Here is a 13,094-nt window from a genome sequence, read left to right as displayed (position 1 = left end):
TTAAGACCCCAAATCCAATGTGCTATCTATTTACTAATGTTTGTTTCCATTTCATTTGGGTAAAAAATTAGCTTTGACAAATTTAAGTTTTGCTGGCTGTATTTAACCCAGGAAATAAAGCTATGCAACGCTAATAAGTGCACCTTTATTTTTCTTAATATAGTTTCAGTCTCTAAAGATATGTACTATGTTTGGTATTATGAGAAGATGTAGCTCTCCAATGGAGCTAAGAAGTTGGCCCTATAGTTTTTGTTTATGGTAGGAATGGACACCAAATACAAGGAATTTTCAGTAGCACTGGCAAGAAGTGCTCCCTGTTCTCACTGCTTCTAAGCAGTAACTTCTACTCACTGCCATGGCAGAGTTAACCGACGCACACATATATCGCCAAGAAGGAAGAAAACAGTGTCTACTATTGATATCAGAATTCTTTCACAGGTGAACTGCTGCAATTATTTTACCATGCTTGAATCTCAGATAGTCCAAGAGAGTGAGATTTAATTTATAAACGAATACTTTTATTTTACCTGCTTATTGTTTTTCACTATTTCATATGTTTGTGAAAACAAAATTAGGGACCGTATTGTCCCTCTAATCAGCTTTAAACATATTTTTAAAGAACAGGTGACACACACACAAAATGAATGCACACACCACTAAAAACACCATCACAGCAAAACAACACAAGCCAGAAAGCAACAGGCCATGGACCCCATTACCCAAGGTCTACTACACCTTCAGGGACTCCCACTTTTGTTCCATCCGCTGCTTTTCATACTGCATCTGACCCACCTTGATTTTCATGCTAGAAAGTTTGGCCATTAAAGACTGGTAGAGAGACAGGAGGGAAAGAAAACTACAGATAGAAAAAGACAAGCTAAGTAACCAAGAAAACAGTATCAGTTTATAAAGGAGGTTAGATAATTAAGAGAAATGACAGGTTACGTTCTATCAGGTTAGTTAAACCCTGATTCTTATTCAGAACAGTAGTGTTTAAATTCAAGATGGTCTCCAGCTTAGGGAAAAACTTCATTCCCTTGTAAAATGCCTTCTCTATCATATACTAAGTAGAAAATGTATTTCATTTATATTATTGATTATAGATAGTGAGCCATTTATATAAAAATTTTTGCCATTGTGAGAACTTACTTTGGTAGATTTCAGCTTTCTTTCATTCTGAAGTCTTTCATTGTCCATTTCAGTGACTCTTAACCTCAAATCATTGATCTCCTGCATTAGCCCCTGTCCAAAAAGCAACAAGGAAATATATTAGGAAAGCAGTAACACACTTATCTACCAAAATAGCAGCTTGGAAATCTTCAGTCAATAGCTCCTGAGTTAAAGCTGGATGAATGAGAACAGACAAATGAAAATGAATGTGTCTCCTTGAGAATTAAAGCATCTTTCCATTGAAAACAGTGCCTCTGCCCTAAAATGATGGGATTGATTATGAAAATGAAAGGTGACTAAAATTTTAAGAAATGTAGCTGATCGCTTACTATCATTGAGCAAATATTTCTAGACTAAAAATCACTATATGAACTCTTATCTTTTAAAATAAACCAGAGAAATTTTCTTTAGTAAAGTCATTTACTTTTAGAGACTTTTCAGTGACATATGGATATTTATAAAAATACTTTAATAATTTCTTAATTTTTCTACAAAAAAATAGATTGTTTATCAGCCCAATCTTGGAGAATCAAATGAAATTTGAACACTTTAGACCAAGGATTCACAACTTGAGGGAAGATGAGGGCCTTATCATTTACAAATATATTCAGTATCATAATAATTTTATATTTGGGAAATGAAAAAGAAAGCAATACTAATGTTTTCATAATACAAATATAATCATACAACTTTTCTATTTTTATTTAAAAAAACTAATTTGTGGGCTTCCGTGGTGGCGCAGTGGTTGAGAGTCCGCCTGCCGATGCAGGGGACGCGGGTTCGTGCCCCGGTCCGGGAAGATCCCACATGCCGCGGAGCGGCTGGGCCCGTGAGCCATAGCCGCTGAGCCTGCGCGTCCGGAGCCTGTGCTCCACAACGGGAGAGACCACAACAGTGAGAGGCCCGCGTACCGCAAAACAAAACTAAACTAAACTAAACTGATTTGCTTATAAAATTTGTCTAAATATTCTGAGCAATAGTGACATATCTTTTTCCAGAGCCCAGAGAATAGGAAAAGGAAATTAGAATGTGAAACAATACCAACTCATCCAAAAGAAGGGCTCAAATACTCTGTGAAGACTTTTTTTTTAACCACAAGGCATGAAGACCCCACCAATGGTTAATGTGTTTTCCTTTCTTTTCAAGACATTTATTCCTGAGCCACAGATTCATAGACGGAAAAGAATTACACAAGAATGCTGTAAAAAACAAATAGAATAATGCAATAGGAAATAAAACTTTTTTACTGAGGGATTATTCTAAACTTCTAAGTGTAAGAATTCAATCTCACAGGGGCTAGAAAAAAGGATGCTGTTGTGAAATACACTTCTCAGAAAACCTACAAGCTTTTAAGTTGTAGTTTCTTGTAAAAGGGGGAAAAGTACTACCTAGTAATATATAATAATTACTTATTAATATCAATTATAATTACTACTAATACAATGTTTCAATAAGAGGATGTCTATTTTCTCCTTTTATGAATGAGGTAAATAACTGTATGACATCATTTAATAACATTTTAGTTGTGAGTCCTTCTGTACAAGTTCAGAATTCAAGTTCAAGGAAAAAGTCAGTTTCTCCCATTTATTAACCATCTTTGCATAATATCAATTCTTAGTAGCCTTCCTTAATCAATCTGGCCTTTCTTATATATATTTTCCCACTTTCTTATTGGTAAAAAACAGCTTTGAATTCTATTGGATTGTTGTATTTTACCACTTCCTTTAGAAACAGTGGCAACTTGTAAAGAAGAAGAAACAAATGAAGAAAACAGAATTATAAACTGAGGTCATTTTTCTACTAAAAGAAACCTACCCAATCATCCTTTGTGGCAACACTATAAATATGAACATAAATTTCTAATCTGAGAGAAGCCCTACCTTCCCATGAAAAGTCAAGCTGGAAAATCTGGAAGCAGCTCCTTAACATGAAACTTTTAAAAATGTAATACAAATTATTTCCAACTAACTTCTTATCAGAAGTTCAGTACTGTTTTAAAAAGAAAATCCCTGTTATCTTCTCCTTTTCAGAAAACTCTTCAGGGCTCCACAGAAACTCATTTCTGATATCTGTATTCTTACCACAAGAGGGCACCACTGAACGATGCCAAACATCTATCAGCAATTCCTGGGACAGGCAAGCCCTCAATCTTCCAAAGTTTCAACACTCTTACCCCCAGTCTTTTGGAAGTATCTATACTTCTTCCCCTACTCCAATGTTTTCTTAGAAATTAATCTCCAAATAATCTAAAATTCTAAGACAATGAGCATTCTATGCTCATTCTAAGAAAATGAGCATCTTCAATTTTAATTTTTTTAGTTTTAGTTTTGAAGCCTACTTTATTTTCATGTTTAACAAAGTTTGTCATATATCCCATAATCTCTGAGTAGGTGCATGCTACATTTTAACAATAGTGTTGAATGTTTATTAGAAAATTATCAGGGATTACTACAAGTTTGATAACAAGATCACCTTGCATATGATTGAGAGAATGCACGAGCAAAGCAAGGAAACACCGAAAAAAGGATTTATAAAAAATGCAGACAAACTCAAGAGGTGTAGATACTGCTCTGGGGTCTTACAAAAAAACAAAAAGGTCCTCAAACAGCTATTTCAATTTAGTCCCAATAGTTGTTAAAATCTCATATCCAAATTAACCACAGTTGTGCCGGTTAAGACTTACCCTAAACTTTGTGGGTATAATAAGGCCACCTCTTAATGCCCCAAGACTATAAACTTCTTTCCTGACACCAGAGTTAGCTCCACTGCCATGTTATCCATCTGTTGACTAAATTCTACCAATGTGTTCTGTAGCAGCTGTGGAGTCAGGGAAAGACAGAAGGGAAAAGAGGAAATATCCAAACGGATTTTTAAAGAAAGCACAAAAGCTAGAATTTTAATGCAAGTAGGTAACTTCCTAAGTTTTGTTTTAAAAGCCCCGGTCTCAATTAAATGAAAAACATACTTATATAGGTGACTGACAAAGAGCTTTAAGATTAAAACATGAGCTAAGTTGGGGATTTCCTTTTGCTACTACTGAGCAAGTAATACATATACCAAGACTTTCTATTATAGTTACATCTTCGACAGAAAATTTAATTTTAAAAATAGCAGTGGAGTAAACCTTATTAAATTCAGCTCTAGGAAGGACTTTCACACAGTGGATAACATATATCATATCGTGATGGCATGTAGTGAGCATAAGACATATATTTGAAATGAAGATAGAGGGGGAAAGTAAGTCAATGATTTCTCCTCTCTCCTTCTCGGTACCCATTTTTCTAATTCAGTATGACACCGCTCCATACCCCAACTGAGGAAACAAAATAAAGAGAAAGGAAGAGATGGCCCTAGGAGAGAAAAAATTTCTACAGTTCTTTATACTTATTTTCAAATGAATAGCTTTCATTTGGATATGCTCTGAACTCCCCCTTGACAAAAAAGCAATGAACAAATTAGAAAACCTGGATTAACAATAAACTAGGTCAAACAAACAAGAAAGCATGTTTAGCCAGGAAAATGGGTATTTCATGTTGTAGAATCTACCCTGAATTTCACAAAAGTATACTGAGCTGTATTTATTTGGAATGATTTACATGTGGATTAGACCAAAAGTAGAGGGCCAAATTAAATGACCTCTAAAAATTTGCGATTTTTATGATTACATAATGAAAGCATGTTTGCTATACACATTTAAAAATCTACTTATTATAGAGTAAGTAATCAGTGTGCTTAAATAAGAACTACTAGTAAAATCACGCACTTGAACCCATTATTTCCACAATGAAGAGAATCAGTATGGATGAACAGATGGACAGATGGATGCATGGATGGCTAGATAGACAGAAGCTCCAAATGTCCGAAAGTCAAAGTATTTCCAAAGGCAAGTGAAAGGATTAATATTTCATATCAAAAGTCTCAAAATAGGGCTTCCCTGGTGGCGCAGTGGTGTGGGATATATGAGTATGCATATATATGTGCATACATACGTATATGTATATAAAGAGAGAGGAAGGGTATCACTTACTTCTGTGTCTCTGAATCTGTCTTCGTAATCCAATCTGTCCTTCTCTACAGCTGTCAGTTTTAACGTCAAGTTAGATATTTCAGCCATCAGGTCCAACTTCTGAGTTTCTAAGGATGTCCTGCTCAGAAGCTCCTATCAGAATTTAAGAGATACATCCAAAAGTTGTTTTATTGTAAACAGCCACATATGGATGTGTCTCACTTATGACTGCAAAGCAGTAACTCTTAAGTAGAGGATGTGAAGATTAATTACTAAATAGATACATTTGGAAAAAATTATTTGCTTTAGTTACCCTTCAAAGAGCCGAACTAATGCTCGATAAGCATTATATTGATACGCACATATATAAACGCATATATTCTTAAGCCTGATGATAACACTGATGATGCTATTATGTTTGCTATGTGCCAGGCGCTGTTCTTACAGGTATTCAGTGGTTCAGTCCTCAAAACAACCTTATGAGATAGAAACTCATAGGATAATTCATGAATTATTCTTATTCAACAGATGAGGAAGCTAAGGAACAGAGAGGTTAAGAACTTGCAGAAAGTCATACAGCAAGGAAATGGCAAAGCAGAGACTCAACCTTAACAGTCTCGCTCCAGTGTGTATTCTACCTGCTGTATTATAGGCCCTCTCATAGATGAGCACCATATGTGTCTGCACCCACATACATTATAAAATTTTTCCAATAAGTCATATAAGGTACTTATCTTTTTTCTTAATCATAAAATATACATTCATGGTTGGAAATTAGGAAACCATATGAAAGCATAAAGGAGACATTTAAAATTATCTACAATCCTATTAACATTTTATTGCAGACTCTAATTGCAGTGAACACTTTCTACTGTGTGTATGGGTTTAGAGACCTGCTCCTCTAGGTTTTTTGCTTAAAATAAGCCAGGAGACTTCCCTGGTGGTCCAGTGGTTAAGACTCCACGCTTCCACTGTAGGGGGCGTGGGTTTGATCCCTGGTCGGGGAACTAAGATCCCACATGCCGAGCGGCGCAGCCAAAAAGAAAAAAGGTAAAATAAACCAGGCTAAGTGAATCACGAAATTCACGACTGCATCAGAGCAAACACAACTTATAAATGTAGCATCTCAAATAGGCCAGCAGAAAAACCCCACCTCAGTACCGGCTTCTGAACATACCTGTTGCAGCATTTCTTCTGTGGCATTCAACTTCTCTCTGTGCTCTTCAAGGCAAAACTCCAAATCGCGAATCTTTTCTCCCTGAGCCTCTACCTGGTCTGTTAACACACTTACCTGTATTTGGAGCAAAATATTGTAATGGATTAGGAAGAATTTGGGTCCCACTGCCAACTTTATTTCTCTACATAGAACAAAAACTGGGATGATGTTACCCCTCATTTGGCTGTAAAAAAAAAGAAATCTGAGAACTGATAAGAAACCAGACCTTCACACTCTTATTTATGTGATGCTTATTGGTCTGAGGACCCCTATTCAATTTTCAAGGAAGTTAGGGCTGATTGGGGATGTGCAACACTTTATAGAGAAAGAGCATATACAGAAATTATCTTTTTTGAGGGATGGTGGGGGTAGGAGGTGGTATTAGAGATTAAGAGAGGAAATGAAGTTAATGTTTGAAAGAGAAGTTATCAAGGACTATTTAAATCTGACGCTTGACAAACAGAGAGTCCAGGGAATCCAAACTCCATGAGATCTTTCATGATCACACTATCCATGAATGTGTTCGAAAGCCAGGGTGTAGCTCAGAGGTGCAAGAGGAGCCACTGGCTTAGTCCTTCATCCTCAGTGCTTATTGCAAACCTGAGTTTTCCTCCCAACGATCACCAGCCTCGTAAATATGCTTCAGTTCTTTTAGCTCAACATACCAAAGTAAAACTACGTGCCAAGGATTTAAAGGATTATGAAGGAGAGGAAAACTCTGATTTCGCCTACAAACAGGACTCCACTACCCACTTTGTGTTTTGTTTGGTCCATGGCATCATTTTTAAAATTGAAAAATTATATATTCAGATTCAGAAATACTTATTCATATTTATGGAACAGATGTATGAATATATAGACACACATAGATAGTATAAAATTCAGAATTTCTGCTATATATTAAAAAAGAAACAGATCACATCAGAAAATCAGATGACACTGTGCCTGTCATCAGACTGGCCCTTGAAGAGCAGAGGCTGAGAAGTGTTGTTCACATGTATGCTTGTTCTGCCACAGTCCTCACTGCTCCTGAACGTGTACAGATGGCCTACTGCGCTTACTTCTATTAGCAGTCTGGCTCCTGCGAGCATCTGAACTTGCCATCCCAATTTAAAATGGTCTTTGTAAGTTAAGTCATGAGGGAAAAACAGCATTTACAAATCACTTGCCTGAAGAACGAGAGATTCTTTATCATTTTCTAAACGTGCCAGCCTTTCTTGATACACATCTCCATTCCCAGGGAGGTGTCCATTTGTCTGAAAAAGGAAGTGATATGGGTAAGCCTGACCCTCTTTAAAACTGAACTACTCTGAGGGACTTCCCTGGTGGCGCAGTGGCTAAGACTCACGCTCCCAATGCCAGGGGCCCGGGTTCAATCCCTGGCCAGGGAACTAGATCCCACATGCATGCTGCAACTAAGAGTTCACGTGCCACAACTAAGGAGCCGGCTAGCCGCAACAAAGGAGCCTGCCTGCCTCAACTAAAGACCTGGCGCTACCAAAAAAAAAAAGAAGAGTAAAAATTGAACTACTGTGGGTAAATAAAAATTGCATATGTTTTTAATCCAAGGAAACTGAATTGAATTCAGCGCAGCTTTACTGCCCTTAATAGAAAACATGAGAAGGAAACATGGTTCATATATAAAGCAACAACAAGAACAAAAAACAACTCATCAAGAAGAAAATAATGACCCAAAAGGAACAGTGGCTACTGATAGTCACTGACAGTGGATGCCCACCTCGGCACGCAAAGCTTTGTGAGCGTGTGGTCGGGCACAAAATCGCTCTTTCCCCCTGAATGCCTCTATCAGCGGGAATGACCTGGGAGGTCCTTCCATTCCTGCCCTCTCCTCTCAAAGTCCCAAATCCAGGACTACCAATGCCGGCCTTTACACGGGAGACAGCAGGGGCAACTTACACCACCGGCCTCTTCCTGCTACTCAAGTCTTCAAATCACAGGACAAGTCTTCCCTTCCTCTTTTTTTTTTTTTTTTTTTGTGCGGTACGGGGGCCTCGCTGTTGTGGCCTCTCCCGCTGCAGAGCACAGGCTCCAGACGCACAGGCTCAGTGGCCATGGCTCACGGGCCCAGCTGCTCCGCGGCATGTGGGATCTTCCTGGACCGGGGCACGAACCCGTGTTCCCTGCATTGGCAGGCGGACTCTCAACCACTGCACCACCAGGGAAGTCCTTCCCTTCCCCTTTGAAGCCTTTCTCTTTTCCCCCAAGAGCTTAAGCACTGAGTCCACAATGACCTCCCCTTGCAGCACAGACTAGCCATGCTCATCGGTGATTTACCACATTCCGTTCTGAATTCATTAATTTCTCGTGGGTTTGCTTGTTCACCTACTGTTACTCTAAGCTTCCAGGCAGAGCCTGCAAATTGGTATCATCTTGTAACCTCCACAGCATCCAGCCCAGTGCTCTACTTAGACTAGTGCTTACTCTTTTTTCTCCTCCCTTCTGCCCCCTTTTTATCAGATTTGGGATATTTATGGATGGCACAAATGTCAAAGGAAGTACAGACTGGGAAAGGAAGTGTAGATTTTTTTCCTCAGCCGTCTTGTATTGCAATATATACAAGTGATTAAGGAGACAGACTGAAAAGGCTCACAGAGTGCAGACAACATAAAAATGTCATTTTGAAATAGAGTAGTATATGTGCTGTGTCTCGGTATCTCATTTAAATAGTTCCTAATCACATAATGTGTAATCCCAATAGAATTTCCTGATTCCTCATTCAAATACAACAGAAATAAAAGCCAGTGGAGTCCAAAATGGTTAGATGTGGCCGCCCAGAGTTCAACTGAAAAAGCAAATAAACAACCTCAGACTTCAAGAAAATACACACTGTACATGCTTACTGCCCAGAACACGACTGATGTGACAGCAATTATTTTTCCAGAATTAAGTGCTTTTATCATTCTGCCTTTCCAATTAACACATTTTTTAAGTATAAATTCTGAGAATAACAAAACTTATGTGTTGGGAAGGAAACAAAAACAAACACAAATGGAGCTTCAACAAAAAAGAAAATCGCAGGATGTTTCTTCTCAAAACATCAGTGCACTGGATGTATTTCCCATGAGGCCACAAGAGAATCTGAAACTAATTCAGTAAGCATGCACTGTGTGGATAAAATTTTTCACATCACCTGCTTGACCACACATACCTGCACAATTATCACAGCATAATTCTATTTATGTTATAAACTGAAGTGCCCAGAATTAAATTACAAGTATTAGGAGGAGTCTGACGGAGTGGCCGGGATGACTTCCATCCCTGGGGACTACCAGGAAAATGAAATTTATGTTAACTTCTTGAGGACAGTTTTTTGGAAAAGAGCCAGGATGTGTAACGCATGTTCTCGATCTAAGAAAGTGCTGAGACTGGCTCTGTACAGTTTTAAATTCCTCATATTGATTATGAACATTAGCAGGCATCTGCTTTTAAAACTACATAAGCAGGGCTTCCCTGGTGGCACAGTGGTTGAGAGTCCACCTGCCGATGCAGGGGACACGGGTTCGTGCCCCAGTCCGGGAAGATCCCACATGCCGCAGAGCGGCTGGGCCCGTGAGCCATGACCGCTGAGCCTGCGCGTCCGGAGCCTGTGCTCCGCAACGGGAGAGGCCACAACAGTGAGAGGCCCGCGTACCACAAAAAAAAAACAAACAAAAAAACAACTACATAATCAATGTTTTATAAACATCCATTTCATTGGGTAGAAAAAAAAGCTTTCTGCTCAGTGAAGACATAAAACAAAAATCCTCTTTCTCCTGACTAAAGGAAATTAGAGCAAGGTTAGAAGTGTTTCTAGGCCAAGTTCTAGAAGTGTTTCATGAAACCACTGCCTATGATATGGAAATAAGTTGTTTCAACACCAGTTCTACAAAATTATCCATTTAAAAATACTAAAAATTGACCACAATGAGCATACTCACGTTTCTTAACACTGTACTGATATTTACAAGCACTCATAACACTCATAACACTAAAATCACTATAGGTACATAAAGCAAAAGAGCCACTACTGGAATGGTTACATGCTTTCAAAGCACTGTGTTGACTTACTCAAGCAGGTAAAGGTCTATTCTATTCACGTTTATTTCTGTTTCTGCTAATTTTGTTACCTTTGCCTAAAAAATGCTAGCAAGAGGTAAATTCCATTAGGCAAATACCCTACCGTCCCTATTCTTCCTCCGTCTCCTGTGCTCTACCCCCCAGACCACCCCAAGCCTCCCCAAACCTGGCATGCTCTCTCACACACCAATTCTATTCCCTCTGCATGGACTGTATTTCCTACCCTTTCCTCCTTGTTCCTCATTCCTTAAGGTCCACCTCAAATGGGGCTTGGTCTGGAAAGTCTTCCTTGAATTGCCTGTTCACTTATATGCCAGTTACAGCATCCAGATGACCCTTCACTACAGCAGGCATCACACTGAAAGGACTAGGCTAGACTTGGCTACCTATGTGTCTCTCTCTTCCAACAGACTCTGCATTCTTTGTTCGTTCCTCTTTCCATCTGATGCTCAGTGAAGGACTGCAGCTAACTGACTGCTGAATGAAGGAACAATGATAGTGTTCAATAAACATCAGAAGAATAAAAGGTGAATGAATGATTGGTTCTATCCTGGCCTTCTTTCTTCTCAGTAAGGCTTTTTTTTTTTTTTTTGCGGTACGCGGGCCTCTCACTGTTGTAGCCTCTCCCGTTGCGGAGCACAGGCTCCGGACGCGCAGGCTCAGCGGCCATGGCTCAGGGGCCCAGCCGCTCCGCGGCACGTGAGATCTTTCCGGACCGGGGCACGAACCCGCGTCCCCTGCATCTGCAGGCGGACTCTCAACCACTGCGCCACCAGGGAAGCCCCTCAGAGACTTTTTAATGGACAGTAATTGAGGTCCTGTTGCATGAACTCCCTCATAAACTTCCTTCTTCAACGCACAACATTACGTACTGCCTCCTACGTCTTCCCTGTCTTCCTTCCTGCGAGTCTCAGGGGAACTGAGCCTTAACTTCTTCCTAAAAGCTTACCATTCCTCTACTTTGGAACCTTGATTTCCTGTTTCCCTGAGAACCGACCTACAATTATTGCCTTTTTCCTCCTCACCATCAATTTCTTCCTCTCAATGAACTTTCATCCATTCTCCTTTCCAACATCTACTCCAGGACTCTGTGCCCACCCCTGTACGCCCTCCCACTCCTCTCTGCCTGTATCTTTCACAGAAATCCATCTTTCATAGCCAGTCCCCACCTCCTCCTTATACTGTGCCATTCTCTCCTCTACTGACTCCTCTTCTGCGTCTTGTCTTGAACTTCACAATTAACTTTTCATCATATTCCACCAGGGAGGGCTTACTAGTGATTTTACACAAGTTGGTCACTTATTCTTCCCAACAGTACCTCAGTACGAAACTCTCTTACATTTCTTTTGACTCTCCCATGATGCTTACCAAACCCTAAGCTCATAATTAAAAACATATTTGGTATAAACTCTTGTTGAGTCAATTTAACATCCAAAACACTGAACACCAGCCCAAATTACTTTACTCAAAATCCCAGAGATGCCTTCAGAATAACTCTTTCTAGTTCAACTCATGAGGCAACCCTACATTGACCATGTTCAGTCCAGCTGAAAGTTTAAGTCAAAATTGGAATCAACTGGAGGATTTCAACAACGTAATCGTCAACTAATGGTGTGTAGAAGGGTGGGACTGTAGCACACCAGGGAGGGCAGGGCAGGAGATGCAGCTGGGCTGTAACAGTGATACTTTAATTAAGGAACCCATGGTGTATGCCAGATTTTCCTGGCATAATGGAGGAAAAATGTCTACAAAGCTTGATTCCTCATAGAATTATAGAATCCTAGGGCTAGCCAGAAACCACACCCGAGAACGTGAACTGCCTGAACTCATGTGGCAGGTGCTACACATAATATCAAGCACCATCTACTTTAGCCTTTGCCATCTTTTCATATTAACTTCCCCTTAATCATCAAATATAAATACACAATCAAGTAAAAAGATGTAATAAATGTTAACATCTTGCCTTATGTGGGTCTCTTTTTGAAAATGTTTTTTTACAGAAATTTTCAAATATATATAAAAGTAAAGACTATAATGATGAAACCCTTTGTACTCATCACCCAGTTTCAATAGTTATTAATTCATGGTAGGTGGGAGTCTTCTGTCTGTTAATTTTGCTGAAAGTATCATGCTGTGTTTTCCTCTGATTTTCTTAGTTCTGTTGGTTTGCATTAGCCTACACTTGGCCCTCTTTTGTCCCCAACCTTCATTTTTGGTTTGTTGTTCTTTCCTGAGTTCTGTTGTCCTGTTAAAATCCAAGATCAACATACAAGCAGTGATTTGCCACAATTAAACATTTATAACATAGAACTCATTTTGAATATAACATTCCCAAATCAGAATGGTGAGTAACTAAATTAAAATAGGGAAAAGAAAATCAGTCCAATTTTATAAGGACAACAAATGTTAAGAAATAGTTAGACCAGTACTATCACTCACACACACACACACACACACACACACACACACACACACACACCCCCCCTCATTCTCTCTCTCTCTCTCTCTCTCTCTCTCTCCACCCAGTAAATATATATAGCTTTAAAAACTGCCATGCCGGGCTTCCCTGGTGGCGCAGTGGTTGAGGGTCCGCCTGCCGATGCAGGGGACGCGTGTTTGTGCCCC

The 13,094-nt window shown here is 39.4% G+C and overlaps 1 protein-coding gene across 3 annotated transcripts in view; it reads right to left on the bottom strand.

The window, feature by feature from the left end:
* Positions 1–13,094, bottom strand: part of PPFIBP1 (PPFIB scaffold protein 1) — a 70,773-nt gene that overhangs the window by 45,525 nt on the left and 12,154 nt on the right. For 2 of the 3 annotated variants that reach the window (XM_007446294.1, XM_007446295.1), the window contains exons 3-6: positions 7,562–7,648; positions 6,354–6,467; positions 5,198–5,329; positions 1,150–1,242 (exon numbers count right to left, since the gene is read on the bottom strand). In XM_007446294.1, coding sequence (XP_007446356.1) covers positions 1,150–1,242; positions 5,198–5,329; positions 6,354–6,467; positions 7,562–7,648 — 426 coding nt within the window. Of the gene's footprint in view, positions 1–735; positions 829–1,149; positions 1,243–5,197; positions 5,330–6,353; positions 6,468–7,561; positions 7,649–13,094 lie in introns of all 3 variants that reach the window. The other variant, XM_007446293.1, reaches the window with a different exon arrangement.

This window comes from Lipotes vexillifer, unplaced genomic scaffold (assembly GCF_000442215.2).
Source record: "Lipotes vexillifer unplaced genomic scaffold, Lipotes_vexillifer_v1.1 scaffold477, whole genome shotgun sequence".
NCBI lineage: Eukaryota > Metazoa > Chordata > Mammalia > Artiodactyla > Lipotidae > Lipotes > Lipotes vexillifer.
This window is presented reverse-complemented; position numbering and strand designations above follow the sequence as displayed.